At 41.7% G+C, this 25,105-nt stretch overlaps 1 protein-coding gene across 1 annotated transcript in view; it reads right to left on the bottom strand.

The window, feature by feature from the left end:
• LOC116052891 (kin of IRRE-like protein 3) overlaps nucleotides 1-25,105 on the bottom strand; it is a 368,756-nt gene that overhangs the window by 46,079 nt on the left and 297,572 nt on the right. The window contains exons 10-11 of the mRNA XM_035990803.1: nucleotides 2,237-2,337; nucleotides 1,361-1,559 (exon numbers count right to left, since the gene is read on the bottom strand). Of these exons, the coding sequence (XP_035846696.1) occupies nucleotides 1,361-1,559; nucleotides 2,237-2,337 (300 nt within the window). The remainder of the gene's footprint in view (nucleotides 1-1,360; nucleotides 1,560-2,236; nucleotides 2,338-25,105) is intronic.

The raw sequence follows: 25,105 nt of genomic DNA on the forward strand, positions 1-25,105 counted from the left end.
TACTGGGAAAAATGTTGACGCGTTCAATACTTATTTTCCCCGCTTTATATCCAGTATATATAACATACAAATTGTTTACTGATTTACATGAGAAAATATGGTGGGTTAAGGGATAGTGATTTCGGAGCTGTTTCTGGTTAAACAAAGAAAAAAAAACAGCACTTTTACTGGACGAAATTGATGATGCATATTTGCCCTAAAGGATTACATTGCTGCCCAGGTTCACAGCTGCGGCCACAGCGTTCACACTTAATACTGGACCAATTTCAAATACTATTGTTCCTATCAGTCACAGTTACAGTTACAACAAGTGCAACAGAAAACTCAGATTGGACAGATAGTCTAGCTAGCTGTATGGATTTACCCTGCAGAGATCTGAGGAGCAGTTAACCATAGTCCTCAGAAATCCACCAGGATGGTTAGAACGCCAACACAAAGAAAGAGGAAGGTAACGGGGGTGTCAACATTTCCGACGTGAAGGCAGCAGAGAAAGAGAGAAAGAAAAGAAGATGAAGCGAGAGTTGAAGCGACTACTTCGCTTTGTTGTTGCAGGACATTGTTACACAAACTCCCGGGCAGTTCAGTGCTTGTGTTTCGTGTTTCCTTTCTAGAAGGAAACAAAAAATAGAGATTTGGGTGGAATTTTCGCTTCTGCTTCGATGAGTTTGCTTAGATATGATTAAGTTTCTAAACACATCGAGACCAGACATTTACAAACTTGATTTCATTATCAGTGTGAGGAACAAACGTAACACGGTTATGTGCAAAAACAACAAGTCACTTAGGAGATGAAATCGTTTTGCTTACCAACAGGAGAAATCGTAGCTCCTCTCCTCGCTCCAAGAGTAGTGCTGTCTCATTCACTGAGCAGCACCACACGATGCAGACTGCAGGCTACAGGCATTGAGGCTACATGCTAGTGTTTGGGTGCACCGCTCTAATTTACCCGTGTAGAACGTTGCGTCGCACATTAGTTCCGCTTTTGGCGCTCGCGTGTAAAGCCCTCTAGGCCTCCGTGTAGAACCACCACTGGCTGCAATACAACAAGCGCCAGGCTGCTACGGAAACCAAAACTTGCGCATGTTAAATTTGGAACCGATGATTGGATTAGAAACCAAATCTTCCAAACGATTCCAATGAAGAAACTAATTAATCGTAATTTTTGAAACAATTCCAAGTAGGAATCGGTTCTCGATGCCCAATCCTACCCATTACATGAACATTTCCTACTGTAACGTTTAGGTTGCATGCAAAAAGTACAGTCAGTTTTCAGCACTGGCTACCAGCAGCTTCAGGTAAGTATTCTCAGTATTATTATGATCAGCTACATTAAGATTTCTGTCTATGTTGTTGTCCTCACCTTGTTCTTTGAGTCGTATGATCTCAGTGTCGGAGCCGAAGCTGTTCCATGCTGTACAGTTGTAGATAGTTTGGAAATCAGCGGGGACGACGTTACTAATAGTCAGTGTGGAGATCACCCCCTCCTCTGTACTGACTGTCTCTACAGTGTAGCGTCCAGATGTCCCAGACTCTAAAACTGTCTCCTTCCAGGACCAGGCCTGAGGGACAACATACACGTCACTGGGAGCACACCTATAACAACATTTTCAGGCTTATTCACACATGTACTTAATTGTAATATAAGGAATGCGGCAATAGGGATGAATAAGATGGTGGCGTGCACAGATGCAGGGGCTTTGTGCTATTTGCATATTCGTTGTGCTTTCACAATGAGTTCTTGAATCTTAAAACATTCACACTACCTGAAGAGCCCTGTGATGCATTACAAGCAGACTGACTAACAACTTTTTTTTAAACATGGTGTTGGCCTGGTTGCCCGTTTCCCCCACTGTTCCTACTTGAGATAATTCATGCTGTTGGCTTTAAGAATTATCTCTTAGGGGGCTTTCAGACCTACCTCGTTTGGTCCGGACCTTCACACTTTTCAGTTTGATCCAAACCAAAATTACAGGTGTGAAACCTCCACAGTTAACAGCCCGGACCAAACAGCCTAAATTTGGTCCGACCAAAAGAGGTAGTCCATGGTCTGGTTCGTTTCTAGTTGTAAGCATTTTTTAGACATGTTGTAAGATCGGGGAAGCTCCTTAAGGAACAGCTCAGTGTGTACGTGAGAGAGTGACCACTGCGTTCAGAGCAGTCGGCTATCAGAACATTGACCAAATATCTTCAACATGAAAATAAATCAGTAAATTGAAGGAGGAATGAAATGACTTACGATGCGGTCGGGAGGAGGGGTGCTGCGGATGAAGCACTTGATTTCACCCTTTTCTCCGTAGAGCACCTGCTGGGTCTGGGTGCTGGAGATAGTGGGAGGACCTGTAGAAGCACAGACACTAAATCAACTAGTGTGAAACTGAAACACTGGAAGTTATATAGACATATTATTAACAAATACATACATTGTACACAGAAAAAATATTATAACTGTGTATGTAGGATGTTTTTATCAGTTTAGTAAGAATGAAGAGGATTTGGCCTTGGCTGTTCAATAGTGTTGTATTCTGTTCTATTCTACATGAGTGCTCTCCTCTGATTAATAATAATCATTCCAATACAAGGAATGTGATACAGTACCAATGGACACAAAGATTGATGAGGCACCGCCAAAGATCACCGTCAATAATAGTGATGTAACGGACCATAGTTGATCCGTGGTCCGTACGGCTCAGCACTCACGGTTCAGAATGCATGAACCGTGGATCAATTGCAAAGTTTAACCATAATAATAGTGTGTGTGAAATGCATTTTTTACTGTCCCTGTTACTTAAAGAAAGCTGATAAGTCTTTATGAATGGTTGCCGTGAAAAGATACAGGCAATGAAATGTTCACCTTATGTGAACGGCGCATGTTAAAGCAGCCATATTATGCTCATTTTCAGGTTCATAATTGTATTTTAAGGTTGTACCAGAATAGGTTTACATGGTTTAATTTTCAAAAAACACCATATTTTTGTTGTACTGAAGTGCTCTCTCTCACTGCTGCAGATCCTCTTTTCAGCTGGTCTCTGTTTTAGCTACAGAGTGAGACCTCTTTTCTTCTTCTTCTTCTGTACTATCTTTGATTGCACTGCACATGCCAGTAGCTCAGATGTAGATCATGTCAACTAGCTAGCTCCATAGACAGTAAAAGAAAGGCTGTTTCTACAACTTTGGTCAGTTACAAGGCAGGATTAGCTGGGAGACTTCTAAATGAGGGCGCACATGTAAGTAGTTCTTTTGTAGATTATGGTGAACTTGTGTGTTGTAGCAGTGCTTTGCTACTGAGAACGAGGTAGCATGCTAGCTTTAGCATGCTAACGCTACGAGCTAATGGTTGCGGTTAGCCTGCTCGTTTCGGCTTGTGACATCACAAGCCGTGCCGATTTTGAACAGCTCACCCAGAGACTGAAGGCAGGACACATTCAGAAACCGTATCTCACTCTAAACAGCATGGGTGGATTTTTTTCAAAGTTTGTATGTGTGTGGAAGCACCAGAGACACAACATAACACCCCAAATCCCAGAAAAAGTGATTTTTTCATAATATGGGCACTTTAAAATCTGGTGCTTATATGGCACCGGTGCCTTAACGAGCGGTATGTAACGCGGATTTCGGTGCCTCATTTCGGTGCCACTTAAATGTCTGCACTGCTCTCTGATGCTCCAAAACGGACGTTACAGGCAACAGAAGCACCGCTGCATGTCACGCTAGTAAACGTTAACGTTACACTTGGCATTGGGTAACGTTAGCATACCGTTAGCTAGTAGCTGGATTAAACACGGTTAAAATGCTGACAGCTAAACTGTAAAGAGTGTAAAGTGTGACTGTATTTCACTGTAGAGGTTTCCAACACAGATATGTACAACAGTCTGCCGCTAAAGCTCAAAGCTAAAAGCACTTGGTCACTGCTGTTGTCAACCTCGTGGTGCATTCAAAGTTATTGTAAAATACCCTTTTCTCATCTGTTTTTGTCGTTTAACCGCAATTTACTGGGGAAAGAAGTAATTATTGTTGAAAGTTAATGTAATTGCATTTTTAATAAATCATTTAAATTCCCCCTTTTTCCGAACCATAAGTTTTGTGATCCGTTACACCCCTAGTCAATAGTGTAACTATGGTTTCCATGGGAAAATTACAGATACAGTTTACAGCATTAGATACTGATGACATTATACTAAATGTCTAGCATAAAGCTATATTGATTGTGAGGTTCCCAACAGTGTCGTCCTTTGGTGTGATATTAATAGGGGTTGTCATATCAATGCATCATCAATCTGATGGGTTATGAAACGACTGATCATCTGAACAATGGTTTGAATTTATTTAACAGATACATTTCTAAATTGTTTCCATGTCTTTGTTTGGACTGAACCTTGTGAGGTTCTAAATGAGCTTACATAAGTGTAAATGTGCACAACGTGGATGGAATATCTTCTGCTTGATGTTTAGTATGAATCAGACACTGTAGATGGAATTCCATTTACATTGAGTGTATGAGATGGCAAAGCAATACAAAACTGTCATTTTGAAGAATTACGTGAGCTGGCCCTGAGCCTGAAAATATCAAGTTACCTGAGAGAAGCAGTCTCTACACTCACTCAAAATGTTTCCCAGTCGATCGGTTAGGTGGAATGCAAAAAGTGTTTAAAGATCAGATTAGAGGCTTGATAGCTGTTAAGTGCTAGTCGTTGTTTGCATGTCTGTCAGCCCAATAAGTTACCACCATGTGTTGTTTGGATCAGACATCTGGCGTCTGTGCTGCTACATGCTTTGCGCAGAATGACAGCTCTGGCACTCAAGAGACTCTTGAAAATTGAGGAACTGCTGACCATGAGGAATATAATATTTCATTTTCTTCTTTCAAATTGGAGCATATGGAATTAGCTGACTGTATAAAGTCTTTTGGTCCAGAAAAGCACAGAGATAGGTTCGTTTGGGAGCCCAATGTATATGAATACCACTGACCAGAACACAGAACAATGTTTTTAAATAAGGTATTGTATTGCAATCATCTCAACAAAACATACAAAATAACACACAATAGGCCTATTAAATACTTCTCATTTTTCAGAGTCAGTTAAGTCCAAGCAAAAACAAAAGTTCAGTTCATTTTTGTGTTCAGTTCAAATCATCCTACCACACACTATGGAAAGGAGGGGTTGGTAATCCATAATGAATCCACAGTTCATGGGTAGCTCGCCATCATGATAGCCAGGTCCATCTAACACAAAAACCTAAACTTTTGTATACTGGGGTTGATCCAGGGGTTTCCTTGTTCTATTTGAAGGTCTCGTAGGTGGTTCTTTGTCATGTTCCATATTGGAGGTTTCAAGAGAAACAAGCAAGTCATTTCCCGTAGGAGAATAGGCACTCTCCTCTGCAGCTTCATTAGCTGTTAAGTCTAACCTGAGCCCTGCATCCGCAGGTACATTTGGACTTTCAGGGCTGTTGGCTGTCTCGGTATAGTTAGACAGATTAGGAGCAGCGTTCTCTGCAGCTTCCAGATTTGTAACAGACACTGCGTTATGGGGTCTCTGCACTTATAGAAACCACAGTCGAAGGTGCCATAATTGAATCTTTTGGGATGTATATTATGGTGGTGAATCTGGAAGGTCCAGAGCTGGGTAATCCACTGCAACAATGGGTTGAAATATCATCTTCCTCCGATAAACCGTCTGAATCTACATGACTACCAGAAGGATCTGGATTTGCACGAGTTCTTGGTCTCCGAGTTTGTTTCCCAACTGGAATTTCTATCTGTGCAGGTAAGTAGCCACAAGAAAGCAGAAGGTCCCTGTGAAGTGTTCGTAGAGGACTGTCTTTATTCTCAGGTCTGACAGTGTAGACAGGAAGAGTACCAGCTCTCTTTATAACAATGTAGACTTTAGGTAAAAAAGAGGGAGTTCTCTGCGCTTCTGCAGACCACAACAATCCGGTGCAACCAACACAAAACAGTGTAAAGTAACAAAAAATTTGCCGGTGCCGTAACCTTACATCAAAATGTTAGTCACTGTTATGCACCTTAAAAAATAAACCTATAAAGTAAGAAGACATCTGTGTTGCACCGGCAATTTTTTTTGTTACTTTACAATGTAGACTTTAATTCAATTCAATTCAATTTTATTTATAGTATCAAATCATAACAAGAGTTATCTCGAGACACTTTACAGATAGAGTAGGTCTAGACCACACTATAGTTTACAAAGCCCCAACAATTCTAGTAATTCCCCCAAGAGCAAGCATTTAGTGCGACAGTGGCGAGGAAACTTTAGATTTCCATTTGTTGGCAAGTTAGTGTTTGCCTCTCAACAGAACATTTCTGACCAAGACACAATCTCCCACAGATAAATCAGAGGCAGTAACATGCCTGTCGAATCTGGGTTTGTTTCTTTGCATGCCTTTTTCTGCATGTCTGTGGCAATTTTTTAGCTCTTCTCCAAGTGGGATTTGAGATTTTGTACATACTGAGAATGGGATGTATGCTGGTCCTCTGTCACAGGTAGTCCAAAAGCTAAGTCAAGGTGCAATCGTGGTTGGCGTCCGAACATAAGTTCGTAGGGTGAAACTACAGAGACGTCATTGTTTGTTTGTGCAATTGTATGCTACAGGCGTTTTCACAAAGTCCTTCCAGTGTGTTTTATCCTGATCCCTAAAGCACGTGCAACAGTGTATGATTGAAACGCTCAACTGGGTTTCCTCTCGGATGATATGGTGTGGTTCTTATTTTGTGGATTCCAGCCATGTTGCATAGTTCCTTTATTGTCCAGGACTTAAAGTCTCTCCCTTGGTCACTGTGAAGTTTCTCTGGGATTCCATAGTGGATGAGGAAGTTGCCCCAAAGACATTTGGCGACCGTCCTGGCTTTTTGGTTGCGTGTGGTATTGGCCAATGCATATTTTGTAAAATAGTCTGTAATTAAAAGAATGTCCTTGATCCCAGTTCTGTCTGGTTCCAAAGATAGAAAATCCATGCAGACAAGTTCCAGAGGCCTTGTTGTCTTTATGTTCACAAGAGGCGCAGCTTGCTCATGGTATGAATTTTCTTTTCACACACCTTTCACAAGTCCTTATCTTTGTGCAAACATCAGAAGACATTTTTGGCCAATAGAATCTAGCTCGGGCCGGGTCAAGTGTTCTTACTATCCCCATGTGACCCATCTGATCATGTATACTGGTCAGGACTTAGTGGCAAAATTCCTGTGGCAGGACAAGCTGATAGGAACATTGAGGTCCTCCTCAAGGTAGGTGGTGGTGTCTCTCCATATTCCAATTTAGATATGACAGGTCTGACGATTTGGTCTTCCCATTGATTTTCAGCCATTTCAGTTTCTGTAATCTGAGGAATGATGTAGAATCCAAACTGAAAATTCACAAAACTGTCAGGGAGTGCGTCAGCAAAAGTTAAAAATGACTGAACAAGGGTAAGACCATGATTTTGGGAGTCTATGTCAGCTGAACTGTAGATTAACGGTCTTTCACTGATGGCTTGGATTGTGTGTTGATCAATGGAAACCTAACCAGGATCAGCCAGATGATGTTAGGGGGATTTCCATATTCGCTCTCTCTCCTTCTGAGACTTGAGATCATCTGATAGATCACCATGAGGTCTGTGAGAAAGTCCATCTGCATCTGCACTCTGCTTGCCAGCACGATACAAAATCTTGAAAGAAAAGGTTGATAGTGAGGCAAGCCTAACTATCCTGTTAGCATCCTGCATCCTGTTAGCATCCAATTTGGCTTATGTCAGAAGGTAAATGAGAGGGTTGCTGTATGTCACCACTGTGAATTGAGTACCATACCATACAAAAAGTCACAGATATTTTCTGTCACTGACCATTTCAGGGCAAGAAATTCAAGCTTATGAGCTGGGTAACAGGATTCACTATGGGAAAACCCTCTGCTGGAATAAGCAATTACTCTCTTTTTCCCTTCTTGTTTTTGATACTACACAGCTCCAAAACCTGTGGAGCTGGCGTCCGTATGAACGAATGAAGTATGGCTTTTGGGGATCGGCAAAAGCAAGAATCGGCGCAGTAGTAGGTTTATGAATCACAATTTCAAAGGCCTGCTGACAAGCAGGCGTCCATCGGCCAAAAAATGCTTATTTGGGGTTCAGGTACTGTTCTCGGTTTAACATTGGTTTAAACTTTTTCTATGATGGTGGATAACCAGACGTAAGATCATGTAGAGGTTTGACAATAGCTGAATACCCCTTCATAAACCTATAGTACCCAGCAAAACCAAGAAATGTCCTAAATTCTTGTAGAGTTTTTGGTACTGGCCAGGTTGTGAGGGAAGAAATCTTATCTGGGTTGGTTTCAATATCATTGCTGTGTTCCTTTCATGTCCACTTGTGCTGTGCTTTTGGTACCAATAAGTCCTCTTGGTAACTTGCATCGATGTGAAGTAGACTTTATGGGATCGTTTTACTGCAGCCCTTGTCTTGTTGGCTTGTTGTGGCACAGCAGTCCTCGTTGCTCTAGACTTAGGTGCATTTAACAGACATGGTTCAGGCCTTGGTGTGGATTGTGTCCTCTTCTGGGAAATAAGAGATGTACGTTGGCTCTGCAGCTTGTCCATTTGCTTCCTGAGATCTTTAATTGTACTAGAGTCATAGTCTGACTGTGTACTGCATGCGCAAGCACTGTGAATTCAAGTTAACTTGTTGCTTTGATGAGCTGACGCGTTTTTTCATGCGGTTCTCTTGATAGTAGTCTGTCTTCCTCCAACAAGAATAACAGCTCAGAAAAGGATGAAGGGTTGTCTTTTTTTTGTTAAAGTTGTAAATTTGTAATGACGGTGTTATCCCAGCATCCACGGCAGAATTGCTTAATGAGGTGTTTTCCCGTTTCACTTGTTAAGATGCCTCCTCTTTTGACAACAGAGTTTAATGTGAGCTGCAGTCGCTGTAGGTAGGCAGATGGTCTTTCACCAGAGTCTTGGAGTGTATTCAAGAATTGAGCAAAGAGCTTCTCTACATCCTGTACAGTGGCAAAAGCCAAGTCAAGTAGACAGTTGGTAAGGCATCAGAACCTAGACCTTTAACCACATCAGCCTGTAAGGCAGACAAGCTAGGATCAAAAAGAAGTAATTCAATATGAGAGCGCCATGTTTCATAATCTGCTTCATTGCTGGGCTTAGGACATTTCACAGAAAAAGCACGCAGTCTCAGTGGAGACAGTGAGTGAGAGCTTATGTCTTCCTTTTTTACAATGTGTTCGACCACGACTCTTTGTATTTCAGGTGGGTTTAATTCATTTCCTGAAAGGGTAACAGGTCTTCTGGTACCTGAGGTAATTGAATTTGATGGTGGCTCCTGCCAGTCAGGCCCGGATGCTGTCAGTTTTGTTGGCTCAACTTTTTGAACTGACTCTTCAAAGTCACAGCTTTGCTTCCCCACTTTGCTCAACAATCTTGCTCATCATGTCCTTTAACACCTCTTCAAAAATCTTCCCATTATACTTTGCTAGTTGGTTTAATTCATTGAGGTAATTTGTTGTGCAACTGCTACCAATGGTAGCTGTGTACTCTGTTGCTAATGCTTTGACATAATACGTGACATCTGGATACTCTTCTAGAGAATGCTTATATGGCAACAGTGGCTCTAAAGTGGCTAAGCAGAGCTATTTGAATATTCAACGATCAGGTTTTTATAATATTCACTGTTGGAATCATCCACTTGGACTATTTTCTTAATAAACCCATATCTCTTCTAAGAGATAGGCCTAATAAATACTTTTTTTTCAGAGTCAGTTAAAGCTTTAGTGCGTAACTTTTTGATATAAATGAACGTCTGTTACATTCAAGCCATTGCCAAATGAGTTGATACAAAGCTAATTAAGACTATCAGCTCCACACAACTCCATCTGTATTTCTCAGTATGACTATATTCAGAAGATTGTGTTGTCCGGTGACTTTCCTGCGCTGAAGCTAGAGTGAAGATAATGACTTCTTCTGAAGAGTCCATGTTTTTTTAATCCTCCGTGTCCTCCTTGGCTACTAACAACTGCGTGGATGAGGGGTGGGGATGGTGCGCGATCACGGAAGGCTTGTATTATGTGGACGCGCCAACAGTTTTGTTGTCATTACTTAGAATTACTCATGGGGGAGACGGAAACTACGCACTATAGCTTTAAGTCTCTTAAGCTCTGGGATTTTCTTGTACATCTCTTCAGTGGGTGAGGTCATACCTGGTTGGCAGAGAACAGGTGGTAGATGTGGAAGGGACCTTGTCCTCACCACTTAAATTAACTTGTGGAGTTCCCCAGGGGAGTATTTTAGGTCCTCTCTTTTTTTGTTATATGTCAATGATATGCCGTCAGCCATAGATTGTAATTTGTTTTTATTTGCAGATGACTCAGCTATTTTAGTCTCTCATAAAGAGGAATCAGAGGTGGAAAGGCTGCTTAGTTTAGAACTCCTTAAAGGGGTGATAGAATGCAAAAGCGATTTTACCTTGTCATAGTTGAATAACGACAGTTTGGTGGGTAAATAGGACATACATAGAACCTAAAAATCCCATTGACACCCCTTTCCTCTGCAGATCTCACAATTTGAAACTGCTGCTGAAAACGGGTGAATCTCAAACAGCTAAAAGTTGACGTCAACTCCTCAACTCCTAGTCTTTGTCACGCCCCATTTGCATAGGCTACACCACTGACCTGAGGTCAGTTTAGTCTTCTGAATCTAGGTCACGCAGATCTTAGAAATGTTATACATTGTTCGTCTGATATTTAATTACTAAATTCACTTCTGAGACTTTTTATGCAAGAAATCAAGTATGTAGAGGTCAAATATGGGCCGTTTTACGAAAATTGATGGCTAATTGCAAATTGTGTGTCGCAGTTCAGCAGGAGCTCAGCAGGAGCTCAGCAGGCTAACGTGACAGCGGCCGGTGCTGCCTCGCCACCCGGCATGTCCTCCTTCACAGCCCCCAGCTCGCTGTGAGCTAGATGGATCTCCGTCACGACCGGAACCCACGCTCCATACCCGCGCAAAGTCACCGTTTCTGGGTTACTGGACTACCAAATGCCGAGGCCCTGATGGAGCTCCAGGGTCTGCAGCTAGCCGCGATCTTTACCCATAGGATTGAAGGGACACTAGCAGCTAACGAAACCCCTCAAATTCACAAAAATGCATTAAATTGAAATCGGACACAAGCGTTAGCTTTGTAAGACCTTAGGGTAGCTGTTATATAAATGGCGTGACGAAATTCAAACTGTAAATATATTATAGTTATACCGAAAGTGTAGCTAGCTAGCTAGCCGCAATCTTTAGCTACCCATAGGATTGAATGGACACTAGCAGCTAACAAAACCCCTCAAATTCACAAAAATGCATTAAATTGAAATCAGACACAAGCGTTAGCTTTGTAAGACCTTAGGGTAGCTGTTATTTAAGTGGCATGACGAAATTAAAACTGTAAATATAGTATAGTTATGCCGGCAGCCGGCCAGCTCCGCGGAGCCCCGGTTGTCCAGTAACCCAGAAACGGTGACTTTCTCCTGGGTATGGAGCGCAGAGGGGCTGCCGTTGTCTCGTCAGACTGTGTGGACCTCCTGAAGTCTGACACGTCTTACCAAATTTGCAATTAGCCATCAATTTGCGTAAAACGGCCCATATTTGAGCTTTATATAGTTGATTTCTCGCATAAAAAAGTCTCAGAAGTGAATTTAGTAACGAAACATTTCAGTGTCTGAAATATGAGACCTGCTGCCTCGTCTCCAATGTATCTGTATGTGGTTCCTCAACCAATCAGCGCGCAGCTCATCTAAATATTCATGAGCATACCATATTTAGAAGAAAAGCTCTTGTTCCAAATAGGGCCAAAACACAGGGATGCATAAGGGCCAATAAAATACCAACCGGGCAATTTTCAGCCCAATCAATGTTACATACCCTATTAGGAGACCTTAAGGAACAGTGTGAAATACCCTATATAATCATTCTATCACCACTTTAACCTCAGTGCTTGGTTAACAGACAACAAGCTGTCTCTCCACCTTGGCAAAACAGAGTTGATTCTTTTTGGGTCCAGAGATAAACTGAAAACGTCTATGGGGTTTAGGGTAGTTGTAGGTGATGTTGAAATTACGGCCAAGGAAGCGGTCACTTACTTGGGCTGTATACTGGCAACATGGTCTCACGGCAGTTCGTGAAATGGTCACGTTATTTTTAATCTATTGATTCATGTACACGGACACGATTATGTAATTTTTTCGTGGTGCTCAGCATGAAATGGGAATGGGAAGCATCTATACGGCGGTTGGGTTTAGACGAAGGGGGAAAGGACACGTCACACGCCAGGAAACGCCGCGGTCTCTGGGTGGTCAGCACGGAATGTGAAGCATGTATACGGAGGTTGTGTTTAGGAAAAGAAAAACGGGGAAAGGAACCATCAACCGTCAACAAATAAATAATAAAATAATACTATATAAAAAATAATAATATAATTATTTAGTTATTTTTTTCTATTGTGTTTTTATCTGTTTTACTTGTTTCTTTTGATTATTAGTTGACCCCTTTCCCCTTTGACCTCAATGTTTTAGTACTTGTGTTGTTACTCCCTTTCCATCTTAAGGACCACAAGACCTTTGGGCTTCATTGTGTTTTTATCCTTTTGAACACCTCTTGTTGATTGTTGTTCAATAAAGCTTTCAATCAATCAATCAATCAGTCAAGTCCAAGCAAAAACAAAAGTTCAGTTCATTCTTGTGTTCAGTTCAAATCATTCTAAGCACGGTGGCTAGAAGGGGTTGGTACTCCATAATGAAGATAGTCCACATCCACAGTTCATGGGTAGCTCACCATCATGATATACAGGTCCATCTAACACAAAAAACTGACCGTTGACTGCAGAGTAGTCAAACAGAAGAGCGCTTTTTAACACCATATTCAACACATCGATCAGCTGGAGCGGAGTGAGTGAGGCAAAACAGGCAGTTACCTAACTTGACCCAAATACTTATACGGTTGAAACGATGCGGGACTGGTTAAATTATTGTTTTGTTTTTTAACCTGGGTTACAAAATGCATTCTTTCCTCGGAGATCCCTCAGGGCCTGGCCTGCTGCAGTTTAAAGAAACAAAACACATCAGTCGAAAGATTTTCCTTTTAAAACATATTTAACGAGCATATTTGCAGGGAACCTGAGATTTAGCTAATGTTGTGCATATGACAATAAAGAACTTGAAACTAAATAAATAACTTAAGTCATGGAGCAGGGGTCCGTTTCAGGAAGGAGGTTTAACAAACTCTGAGTCTAACCCTGATGTCTGCGTTGATTTACCCTGAGATGGAAACTTTGAGTTTTCGGTTCCAGAACAGCTGATATGAGTTGGTTCAATCAACTCTGAGTATGTTCACGTGCGTGCACCACCACAATAAAAAGGCAGCATGAATGGAACCATGATACTACGATTCACCATGGTAACAACCACAAACAAACTGGTCGGCGGAAATACTCATGCGCACAAACAACGAGTTTGAACATGTATTATGTTAAAAAAAGCAAGACAGCGGTTGCTGCTGCAACAGAGAGAGAATTGGTGTGGGAGAAAATTGCTGCTCGAGTCAATGCGTAAGCATTAACTGTGTATTAATTTCATATTTAATCACAGTTAACTTATAATATTACTGGTGAAAACTGGAATTGTATTACACCTATAATTTCATTTGGGTGCAATCCTGCGGGCGAAAAAGTAAGCTAGGCCTACTACTATATCCCATTCTGAGGCTGCAGCACCATGATCATTAACAGAACTATAATGTATAATAATTTATTTCTTTTAATGGCTCTCACTGGTTTGTGTCCAGGGAACAATATAAAAAACGTTATTACAGTATGATCCGCATCACCAATAAAGATAAATGCCGTTTGCAAAAAACGTAATGCGACACAAAGAATCTGCTGGGATGTTAAAGCATGTCCACGATGGTGGATGTTAGTGATATGAGGACGGATAAAGTATCTACATATCTGATGGACTGTGAAAAAATGTGGAAATGAAAATACATTTAGTCGGGACTCAATATCATCTACCGACGTAACTCTCTGTGAAGTAATACAACTTTTTCATCAACGGGATCGTCGGCAAAAGGACATGACATGTTTGAGAAAAAAACGTTTTATAATCTGGCTATAAGTTTTATTTATTACGTTTTTATTCATGCAGATAACAAACTGCATTAAAATGCGCCTGATACAGACTGAATGAATGAATGAGGAAATGAGAGAGAAGAAACCCAGAGTTTCTCTCAGTCTCCTCCCTCTGAGAGAAACTCAAGGTTTCTTGAAGAAAACCTGCTCCCGACCAGATTAGGTTCACAGACTCAGTTACCATAGTAACTGACTCTGAGGTTAAGTTACCTCTCTTTCTGAAACGGAAAACCCAGAGTTTCCCTCATCTCAGGGTTGACAAACTCAGAGTTTTCACTAAACCTGCTTTCTGAAACGGACCCCAGGAGAGATGGAGTTAGGTAATTACATTTTATGTTGATCTTTTACAAACCTCCCTGTCCCCAAAGATCATTACTCATCATTATACTTTTGTTTCTGAAAATAGTTGCATTTACTCTTTACCTGCATGATATACAGGAACCAATGGCGTAGGCAGAAACTGTATTTTGGGCAGTACAAAAAATAATAAAAATGATAAAAACAGCAGAGGTGTTAACACATTGCATGACATAGCATACTTCAGTCTTGTATAACGAAAGCAATACTTGAGTAAAAGTACCAGTATCTTACCAGAAAATGACTGGTAGAAGTTAAAATCATCTTTTAGAATATTACTTGAGTTAAACTTGAGTTATGTAAAAGTCTTAAAGTATCTGATATTTACTGTACTTAAGTATCAAAAGTAATTAACTAATATTAAATGTACTTAATTATTAGAAGTAAAAGTAAAAAAGCTAGTAGTTAAGCATAATATTCAGGGTTAATATTCAAGTTTTTCCAGGACTCATATATATATAAATATATAAAAATGATGTATATAAAATGAGAATAGATACAGAATTGAGACACGGCGGCTAAAACAAACAGTAATAACAAAAAGAGAAAAACCAAAAAGGGACTTGAGGAGCAGTTAATATAGACCCATTGATTGATACAAGATGTTAAGAGAAGTAGATCAGGTACACAACGGACCACAAGGATCAGAGTGAGCCCTTCAATGCTTCAGCCGTAGTAAGCCACATATTCACATTGGCATCTTTGGCCCCATTTATACGGGCTGTCGACAGCTTCATATACATGACATCAAGAAAAGTTAAAAACCATTGTCTGATGGTCAAAGTGTGAGGGGGCTTCCAGCGTACTGCAATCATCTTCTTAGCAGCTGTTAAACCTGCCAACATTACACGTTTCTGACATTCAGGGACTCGAAGTGCCGAAAGATCATTTAATAATAGCACTGGTATGGTCACAGGCACTGTCTCCGAAATGAGTGCTGTCAGCTCAGCGGCCACACCCTGCCAAAAACGAGCAACGGGAGGGCACTCCCACACCATGTGGAGGAAAGTGCCAGTAGTTTTTAACGTACACAGGGGGCATGAAGGGTCATTGATAACTTTCATAAAATGTAGCTTACGAGGGGTCAGGTAGGTCCTGTGTATGAAATTATGAATCTATGAAAATATGAAAATATAAATGAATCTGCTGGTGGTCAGGATTTCAAGAGGCGAGTTTGATATTGGCCCACACCTTGTCCCAATCAAAATCCTGATCCAGTCCGGGGACATCACCCCTCCATAATCTGTCTACTGGGAGCGTTCTGTAGGTGGCCTCAAGCAAGTATAATTATAGAGTGGATACCATTCCCCTCGCAGCTCTTTTAGTAACAATCAACTCATGAAGTGGATGTGTAGGCAGCGAATGCTGCCAAGGTACACTGTGTGCCTTGAGAGCTGCTCTTAGCTGTAAATAAAAAAAAAGGAAGTGCCTGGCAGATTGAAGCTATTCTTAATATCTTGAAAGGAGCGTAAACCATTTAAGCCAAAAATATCACCCAAAAACTGTATCCCTCCCTTTTCCCACTGAGAGTAGGTGATAGGTATCCCCCCAATCAGTAAACCTTTATTATTAAAAATTGGAGACTGCAGGTGCCATCTGCAAGATATATCACAAATCCTTTCCACTGAGCACCAAACCTGGATCGATGGGTCACAATAGCTGTTAGCAAGTTTCCATCCAATTGTCAATCGAATTAAGTTCGGTAAAAAAACTCATGCGAATAAAGCTGGTGAAAGTGTGTTTCCATCCAACAGCTTTAAAGCGAATAAAAACCTGTGCGTAATGACGTCACATGCTGTTTTGCGATCAAATTGGTATATTGAATTGATTTTAGACATCTTAAGGTGTTTCCATTCATTTTCGCACTGAATCGCACAACGTTCAAGCAAACATTTGCAAACAAAGTTTTGCTAGACAAAATGGATCTACCAAAAAATGATCAATATTGCACAAGTTGTAATAGTGCTTATGTGCCAGCTGATAGCGACATATCAAGCTATAATAAGAAAACGACGACGCTATCAACACATTGCTATGATGATGCAGATGCAGATGCACGTAAATGCCCGACGACAACGGAGGCGGCCTGTGGTGTGGGAACGACAGCGCTCCAAACAGTTCTGGGAGATCGTGGTTCAGAGACACTTCACGGAAACCCTTTCGTTGAAGCATTTTCGGATGACCAAGACAACATATGACCTGTTGTGCAATTTTTTTGGCCCGTCCCTTTCCCCAGATGTCGCAGCTATCGCCTTCCGGTTCCAACCGAGAAGCGTATCGCCATTGCGCTCTACAAACTGGCTATATGCGCAGAGTACAGAGTGGTAGGCGAAACGTTTGGAGTCAGCAAAACCACCGTGCACCGGTGTGTTTACGCCGTGTGCAATGCCATACGAATGAGGATGATGCAAAGGTATATATACTAGGGATGAGCGAGTACAGCATTATCTGTATCTGTATCTGTTAACCATATGAATTATCTGTATCTGTATCTGTACTCGGACTGGGCGGGGCCTAACCCGGAAGTGGGTGGGATTTAACCCGGAAGTGGGTCGGGTTGTCTTGAAATGGGCGGGGCTTTAACCGGTATGTTATTTTAAGCATGCAATTGATATGGGTTGATCAGAAATTGTTATATTTATTGCTGATTAGAAAACTATTTACATGACAGCATCAGCATTGAGCTTCAGATCAATGGTTTTGATCACGATAACAAACAAACTATATACAGAACAAGAACAATGAATACAACACATGTGGTTGCAATTATGAAGTAAAATGTAATGAACAAGAGTTTTCATACTCAACATAACTTTATTTTTTTAACTTTTAATTTTTTATGATCAGTGTGATTTTTTTTTTTTGGTTCTTTTTTATTTCTTTTTTTATTTCCACACCAGGTATGTGTGTGTGTGTGTGTGTGTGTGTGTGTGTGTGTGTGAGTGAGTGAGTAAGAGAGAGACAGAGAGAGAGAGAGAGAGAGAGAGAGAGAGAGAGAGACAGAAAGAGAGAGAGGGGGACTGAGGGACTGTGTTCTACGGATCAAATAGTCCAACGCTGTTTTTCAGATCTGTTTAGAGCCAGCTGACGGTTTAAAAAAGAAAAAAAATCTCCGACAGGCAGAGACGCAACGCGAGTCGCATTCTACCAAGCACCACGTCTGAACAAACCCCACGTTTACCAGAACTCTACTGGTTAATAAATAAGTACTACAAACCGAAGTAAAAAACAAACCTGAAGCTGAAGAAACCCTAAACGTTAACGGAAAAGACCGGCGAACCTGAGTGACTGAGGGAGAGACAGAGAGAGAGAGAGAGAGTTGTTCTGTGTGAGTGAGCAGAGCGGGACACAGCAACACAATACATCTGTATGTGTGTAGGGGAGGGGCGCTGTGACGACTAGCCTATCACAGAACGCAGACACAGTCAGCTACCCAATGAGGATTTTTATTCATTCCGAGCACAGATATTGACTCGTATTACTCGTATAATACTCGTACTCTGCAAAAGTGCTTTATCCGTACCGGATACTCGTTTCAGCCGAGTATCCGGCTCAACTCTAATATATACCTACCTGGAGTAGATAAGGCTTATGATATCTCGCTGCGTAACTCCAGAGCGCACCTTGTGCCACAGGTGTATGGCGCAATAGACGGGACTCACGTCCCGATTAGACCCCCTGCTGAACGCTACAGGGATTTTGTCAATAGAAAGGGCTGGCCATTAGTCGTACTACAGGCTGTGGTAGACGATCGTTGCATCATAAGGGACATTTGTGTCGGCATTCCTGGTAGTACGTCTCCTTGTTCGTCCACTTCCATCTGTCTTTGTTGACACCCGCCATGTGTGCAAACAGAGCGGAAATACTGGGCGGAAATGAACTAAAACTTCTTCTTCTTCGTTTTGTGGCGGGTTGCAACCATAAATGACCTAAAACTTAATCTCAATTCATTATTTATTCGTCAAATAACGTTTCCATCAGCGTTTATCGCATAAGCCGTATATCGAGCAAGATAAAATCTGATGTTTCCATAAGACATTTTTCATTCGATATCACTTAATTTGGATAAAAACGTGTGGATGGAAACATAGCTAATGGGGCCGCAACGTAATTGACTCTGCCTTACAGGGATATTTGCAAATAAAACGTCTGCCAAAGACCACAGGTGCACCATTCTTTCTTCCAGTGTACGCCAAGAGACTGCCGCCTGGGAGTCAAACCATGTGACAAGGGGTCTAAGAGTGAAGGACCAGTGGTAGAATTTAAAGTTGGGCACCGCTAATCCCCCATCTAATCTCCTGCGCTGTACAGTGGCAAATCTAAGACAGGGTCTCTTCCCATTCCAAATTTTTAAACGGCTGCATGAAGCTTACCCCAGTATCCAGTAGGGGGAGAGAGGGGGACCATGGAGCTGACAAAATTTATACTAGGCACTACATTCATTTTGATAATAGAAATACGTGCCTGGAGTGAGTTGGGCAGGCTGGCCCATCTTTCTAAATCACCCAAGACTTTGTTTAGTGTCTCAGTATAATTGTGCTTCACAGTAAGATGTAGAGAGGAAAATATTTCAATGCCCAGGTATTTAAAATGTGTAACGGAAGGAATATTAGAAAGCAAAGCCGAGGTCTTGGCCGCTTCATTCAATGGCAGCAGAGCCGACTTTGACCAATTGATTTTGAATCCTGATAGCGCGCCAAACTCATCCATCATTGATAGAAGGTTGGGGGCAGACCACAATGGATCTCCGGGAAAGAATAAAATATCGTCAGCGTAAAGTGCCAGGTGGTGGTGTGTGTTATGAACAATTATGAGTTTAATAACCGACAATATCCGGATCATCTGCGCCAAGGGTTCAAGCGACAGAGCAAACAACCACCGGCTCAAGGGGCAGCCTTGGCGTGATGATCTAGATACTGGGAACAGAGTGGAACAAATGTTACCTGTAAGAACCATTGCAGAGGGGTTTGAGTATAGCAACTGTATCATTTTTATCAAGCCTTCTCCAAAATCCATCGCCCCCAAAACCGACCACAAAAAAAGACCATTCAAGGCGGTCGAACACCTTCATCGCGTCCAGGGATAAAACAGCAGCCGGAGTTCTGATGTCTGACGTTGCATCAATTACATGCAGCAGTCAGCGGATATTGTCAGAGGCCAGGCGCGATTTAATAAAGCAGGTCTGGTCACAGTGAACTAGTGATTAGAGTCGAGCAAGTATCCAGTACGGATAAAGCACTTTTGCCGAGTATGAGTATTATACGAGTAATACGAGTCATTATCTGTGCTCGGAATGAATAAAAATCTTCATTGGGTAGCTGACTGTGTCTGCATTCTGTGATAGGCTAGTCGTCACAGCGCCCCTCCCCTACACACATACAGATTTATTGTGTTGCTGTGTCCTGCTCTGCTCACTCACACACAGAACACTGAGAAGAGAACAGCTCTCTCTCTCTCTGTCTCTCCCTCAGTCTCTCAGGTTCGCCGGTCTTTTCTGTTAACGTTTAGGGTTTCTTCAGCTTCAGGTTTGTTTTTTACTTCGGTTTGTAGTACTTCCTTATTAACCAGTAGAGTTCTGGTAAACGTGGGGTTTGTTCAGACGTGGTGCTTGGTAGAATGCGACTCGCGTTGCGTCTCTGCCCGTCAGAGATTTTTTTTCTTTTTTAAACCGTCAGCTGGCTCTAAACAGATCTGAAAAACAGCGTCGGACTATTTGATCCGTAGAAGACAGTCCCCCCCGCCCCCCTCTCTCTCTTTCTCTCTTTCTCTCTCTCTCTCTCTCTCTCTGTCTCTCTGTCTCTCTCTTACTCACTCACACACACACACACACACACACACACACACACATACCTGGTGTGGAAATAAAAAAAGAAATAAAAAAGAACCAAAAAAAAAAAAATCACACTGATCATAAAAAATTAAAAGTTAAAAAAATAAAGTTATGTTGAGCATGAAAACTCTTGTTCATTACATTTTACTTCATAATTGCAACCGCATGTGTTGTATTCATTGTTCTTGTTCTGTATATAGTTTGTTTGTTATCGTGATCAAAACCATTGATCTGAAGCTCAATGCTGATGCTGTCATGTAAATAGTTTTCTAATCAGCAATAAATATAACAATTTCTGATCAACCATATCAATTGCATGCTTAAAATAACATACTGGTTAAAGCCCCGCCCATTTCAAGACAACCCGACCCACTTCCGGGTTAGGCCCCGCCCAGTCCGAGTACAGATACAGATACAGATAATTCATATGGTTAACAGATACAGATACAGATAATGCTGTACTCGCTCATCCCTACTAGTGATGATATATGAGGTTGCAGGCGGCGGGAGATTGCCTTGGCATATATTTTAACATCGGCGTTCAACAGACTAAGGGGCCTATAATTACCACATTCTGTTGGGTTTTTATCTTTCTTCAGCAGCAAGGTTATTACTGCTATATTGACATCCCTAGAGAAAGCACCTTTCTCTATTGAAAAGTGGATCATACTGAGAAGCAACGGGCCAAGGAGGTTCCAAAAGGCTGCGTAAAATTCTGGTGGTATGCCGTCGAGCCCAGGTGATTTGCCCCTTTGCATACTGAGCACAGCCTTTTTAAGTTCTTCAAGAGAAATCGGTTTTGCTAAATCATTCGCCTCCTCCACTGCCAGACGAGGTAACTACAATCGAGCCAAAAAGCTGTCACATTTGTCTTTGTCGAAAGATATGTTTGATTTGTACAGGTCAGAGTAAAAACTACGAAAAGTATTGTTGATCTGCGTCAGGTCAGTGGTGACAGCTCCTGACTCTAATTTGAGTGAAGAAATATCTGAGAACTGCTCGTTTGACCTGATCTTCATCGCCAACAGGTGGCTAGGCCTTGACCCATGAAAATAATACCGTTGCCTGGTCCTGTGGATTAAGAACTCTGACTGGCGTCTAAGGATGATGTTAATATCTTTTTTGACCACCTCACGCTCTGAGACTATCTGTTCCAAGAAATTGGCAGACAACGCAGATTCTAGTTTTACTAGTTTGCATTCCAAATCATGTAACTTAGAAGTCTGGGCCTTGCGCTGGTTAGAGGCAAACAGTATGGCATTACTCCTGATGAAACCCTTAATTGAGTCCCAGAGTATTCTAGGATCCTCAACCGAGTCAACATTGAACTGCAAGAATTCCCTAAGCTTTTCTGTAAATTGTGTCCTAAATTCCTCCTGTTTCAACAGGGTTGTGTTGAGGCTCCATTTCGGTGCGCGAGGGGAAGTGCTGTTGAGCATCACTGAGCAAAGCATACCCTTGTGATCGGAGAGGGCTATGGGGAGCAGATATACATTGAGAATATTTTGAAAGAGTTTAGGGAATGCAAATATGTAGTCAATTCTTGAACAAGATTTGTGTCGAGCAGAGAAAAAGGAATAGTCACTGATTGATGGATTCGTCGACTTTCTGTTTCCTTATCTCAGATTTGCCTGACCTGTAATGACAGGTCAGCTGCCCTCCAAACCGCGTTAAAGTCTCCCCCCACAATGAACGAATAATCACTCAGCTTCAGCATACTATTTGTCAAATTGTCGTAAAAAAGTTTGGTGCATACACCGATATGAAGGCTATTTTCCTGTTACTAATTTATGTCTTAACAATTGTCAGCCTGCCCTCTGTATCAGACCACGTATCTTGGATTTTAATTCTAAAATCGATGGCTACGATAGCCACACCCTTGGTCTTCGTGCCAGATGTGGAGAAAGCTATCACATGATAATGTTTATCCTCAAGGCATCTAATATCAGTACCCAAGAGATGCGTCTCCTGTACTAATGCAATGTCAATTCTCCTCCTGTATAATAAACCAAGAACGCTAACCCTTTTGTGAGGGCTATTCAAACTGCCTGCGTTCCAGCTCAAAATATTAAGTTCAGGCATAATTTAGGGCGTTGGCCTCTATAGTTAGTGCCGACAGAGACATGAAGACAGCACCTGTGACCATCTGAAAAAATGAACCAGACAGACACGTATACAACTTAATTCAGTCAAGCCCCTCTCGCTCCATATTAAAGCAGATAGAAAGAAGAAGAGAAAAAAAACAAACAAACACAAAAACAACAAAAAACACAAATGATGTTTATAAACACCCCCCTCCCAGCCCAGCCCCCAAGAGAGCAAGAACATACCCTAACCATTAACCCTCCCCTATTACTTGGTTCCGTGACCATAGTCGGAGAACGGGCGGCAATAGAACAGTAGTCGCTGGCCTCCCCCTCCCCAGATTAATTTCAAAGCAAAACATTTAAAAGAAGTCATCCCTTCAATACTTAAAACCAGATGCATAAACCATGCAGTAAGGGACTGCATATAAGAATGCACTGAACTATTTAAAATATCTGAGATCTACAACACACAATATGGTTTAACTGTGATTCCAAGTATAAGACTAAGGTAGCTGCCTTACCATTGTATGTGTTGGCTGTACCAGAAGTATAACTGAAACCTGTCTGCCCCATAGTGTGAGGAAAGCTCTTAACGTGTAAAAACAGAAATGCTCCTCAGCTAATCCTGTGTGATAACATAAAGCTATTGATAAATCAAGCCTACCAGAAAATTATTGCGGAGAAACGGTACAACACTCAATTAGATCGATGCAGATAAACATTGTCCACTTATTTCGTGACAGAAGACACCAACTTATGACAAAAACAGCAACTTGTAGTGACTGGGGATTATCTAGAATTGTGATGAGCAAAACAAAATAAATAGAGCAGCTCAGGTTGTCAATGAAAACAACACAAAATCCCCATGTGCGGCTGTATTATAACAAGGGATTAAACCCTCTTCTGGGAAGATACCCAGACATGAAACTAAACAGTCGCTTCAATATAAGGTCAATAAAGCAATAAAGTGTTATGTGCATGTTACCTTATTTCAGCGTTCATTATAGCGCCCACAACTCGAGCAGATGCTTAAGGTCAAAAACAATAATTGAGTGTGGAAAAGAAAGAAAAGATCATCCACCGTAGTCCGTTGTGGCATACACCGCATCAAAGAGGGAAGCGGCTGAGTGCCAGGTGTGAAGATAGTCCATGACGACTCCAAGAATGAAGGAGAAAATGACATCCTAATCAACTCATGGCCTAGCTCACTCCAGGAAGACCATGAGTTGGCGAGTCTTATATCTATCCACTGGCTGCGGTCTTGCAGTGTCCTTTAGTGTCCACTCTCGCTTTAAAAACAGAGACAAGCAGCGGCACAGACCACGGAGCTGCTGCAGCTCGCCTTCCGTGGTCTGTGCAGCTTCAGGTTTATAAAGGACGCGCTCTGCTGTGGACATGCTGCGGTAGATGTGTCCTGTTTGAGCTCCGTGAATTTCTGCAGTAGTTTCGGTTTCCCACCTCTGATGTAGAGCAGCGTTCAGCCACTTCCTAAACTTTCTCTCATTCAGAGACCAGAGACCCAAACGGGGCTCGAGTCTGTCAGGAGGTCTGAGGTCTACCGTATCAGTAGAGCATTCACGTAATGCACAGCAGACTATGGTGCAGGTAGATTATTTTCTGAAATATAGTGACTTTATTCTTGTAATAGCCTATTATAACTTTATTTTTCTCAAAATATCACGACTCCTCCAAACCTCAGAGAGCACAGATGAGTTATATTTTGAATGTGCACAAAGTTTTGAACATGAGCAGAAATCTTGCTCAAACATCTGAAATATTACAGTCCAGGGCTTTATTAATTCATTAAAATGAATTCATGTATCACTGAGGTGAATAATTGTCACGTGCACATTTAAGGAGGTTACTTCCCCAACAAAAGACACAAAAGAGGAGGGAGGAGTAAATGATGCCTCTAGAGGCTACATGTGTGCTGACTCAGATATAATTAGGACAGTCGATCTACAGGAGAATAAATAGCAATACAGAATGCCTGACAGCCTTATGTAATATATTCCATTATGTTTTTATATTTGGATTGTAATCTATGTTTCCCTTTACATAAAGATATTTCCAGCATACATTGATTTAGAAAAAAGGTAAATAGGTGCATAAAAATTCACCGGAATGCAGGAAATGAAATGTTCAATGCTCAATGCTTAATTTGCTGCTCATAGACTATTTTTTAAAGAGACCCCCACAAAGATGAAATCATAATTCGAACCCTGGGCCCGCATTATCTCTGGCTGCCCAGTCTGGAGAGACAGGAACCACTCCGGCAGTGCCCGATTCAGATATTGCACACTGTTTGACCCCTCGACCCCCTCTTTCAAGCCAATGATATGAACGTTGCAGCGTCTGTTCCTGTCCTCCATGTCCGCCATTTTGAGCTCCAGTGTATGCAGCACCGTCTCGTGGTTAGCAACTGCCAACGAGTTTTCTTTGACAGTGCTCTTCAGAGCCGCAATATCTGCTTTCACCACCCCAATACTCGCCGAGAGCGAGGCCAAATTAGACTGAATCGCGTTCAATTTATCCTCTGTGCCTCTACCTATTTCGTGAAGTTGAGCGAACCGAGGCTCCAGATAGTCACGTTATCTCTCCATTAGCGTGTCTGCAATAGCATCCAGTTCAGTAGCACGAGTTCCTTTGTTCGACTTCACGGAGGCTCCACCTG

Source organism: Sander lucioperca, chromosome 13 (genome assembly GCF_008315115.2).
Source record: "Sander lucioperca isolate FBNREF2018 chromosome 13, SLUC_FBN_1.2, whole genome shotgun sequence".
In the NCBI taxonomy this organism is placed as follows: Eukaryota; Metazoa; Chordata; class Actinopteri; order Perciformes; family Percidae; genus Sander; species Sander lucioperca.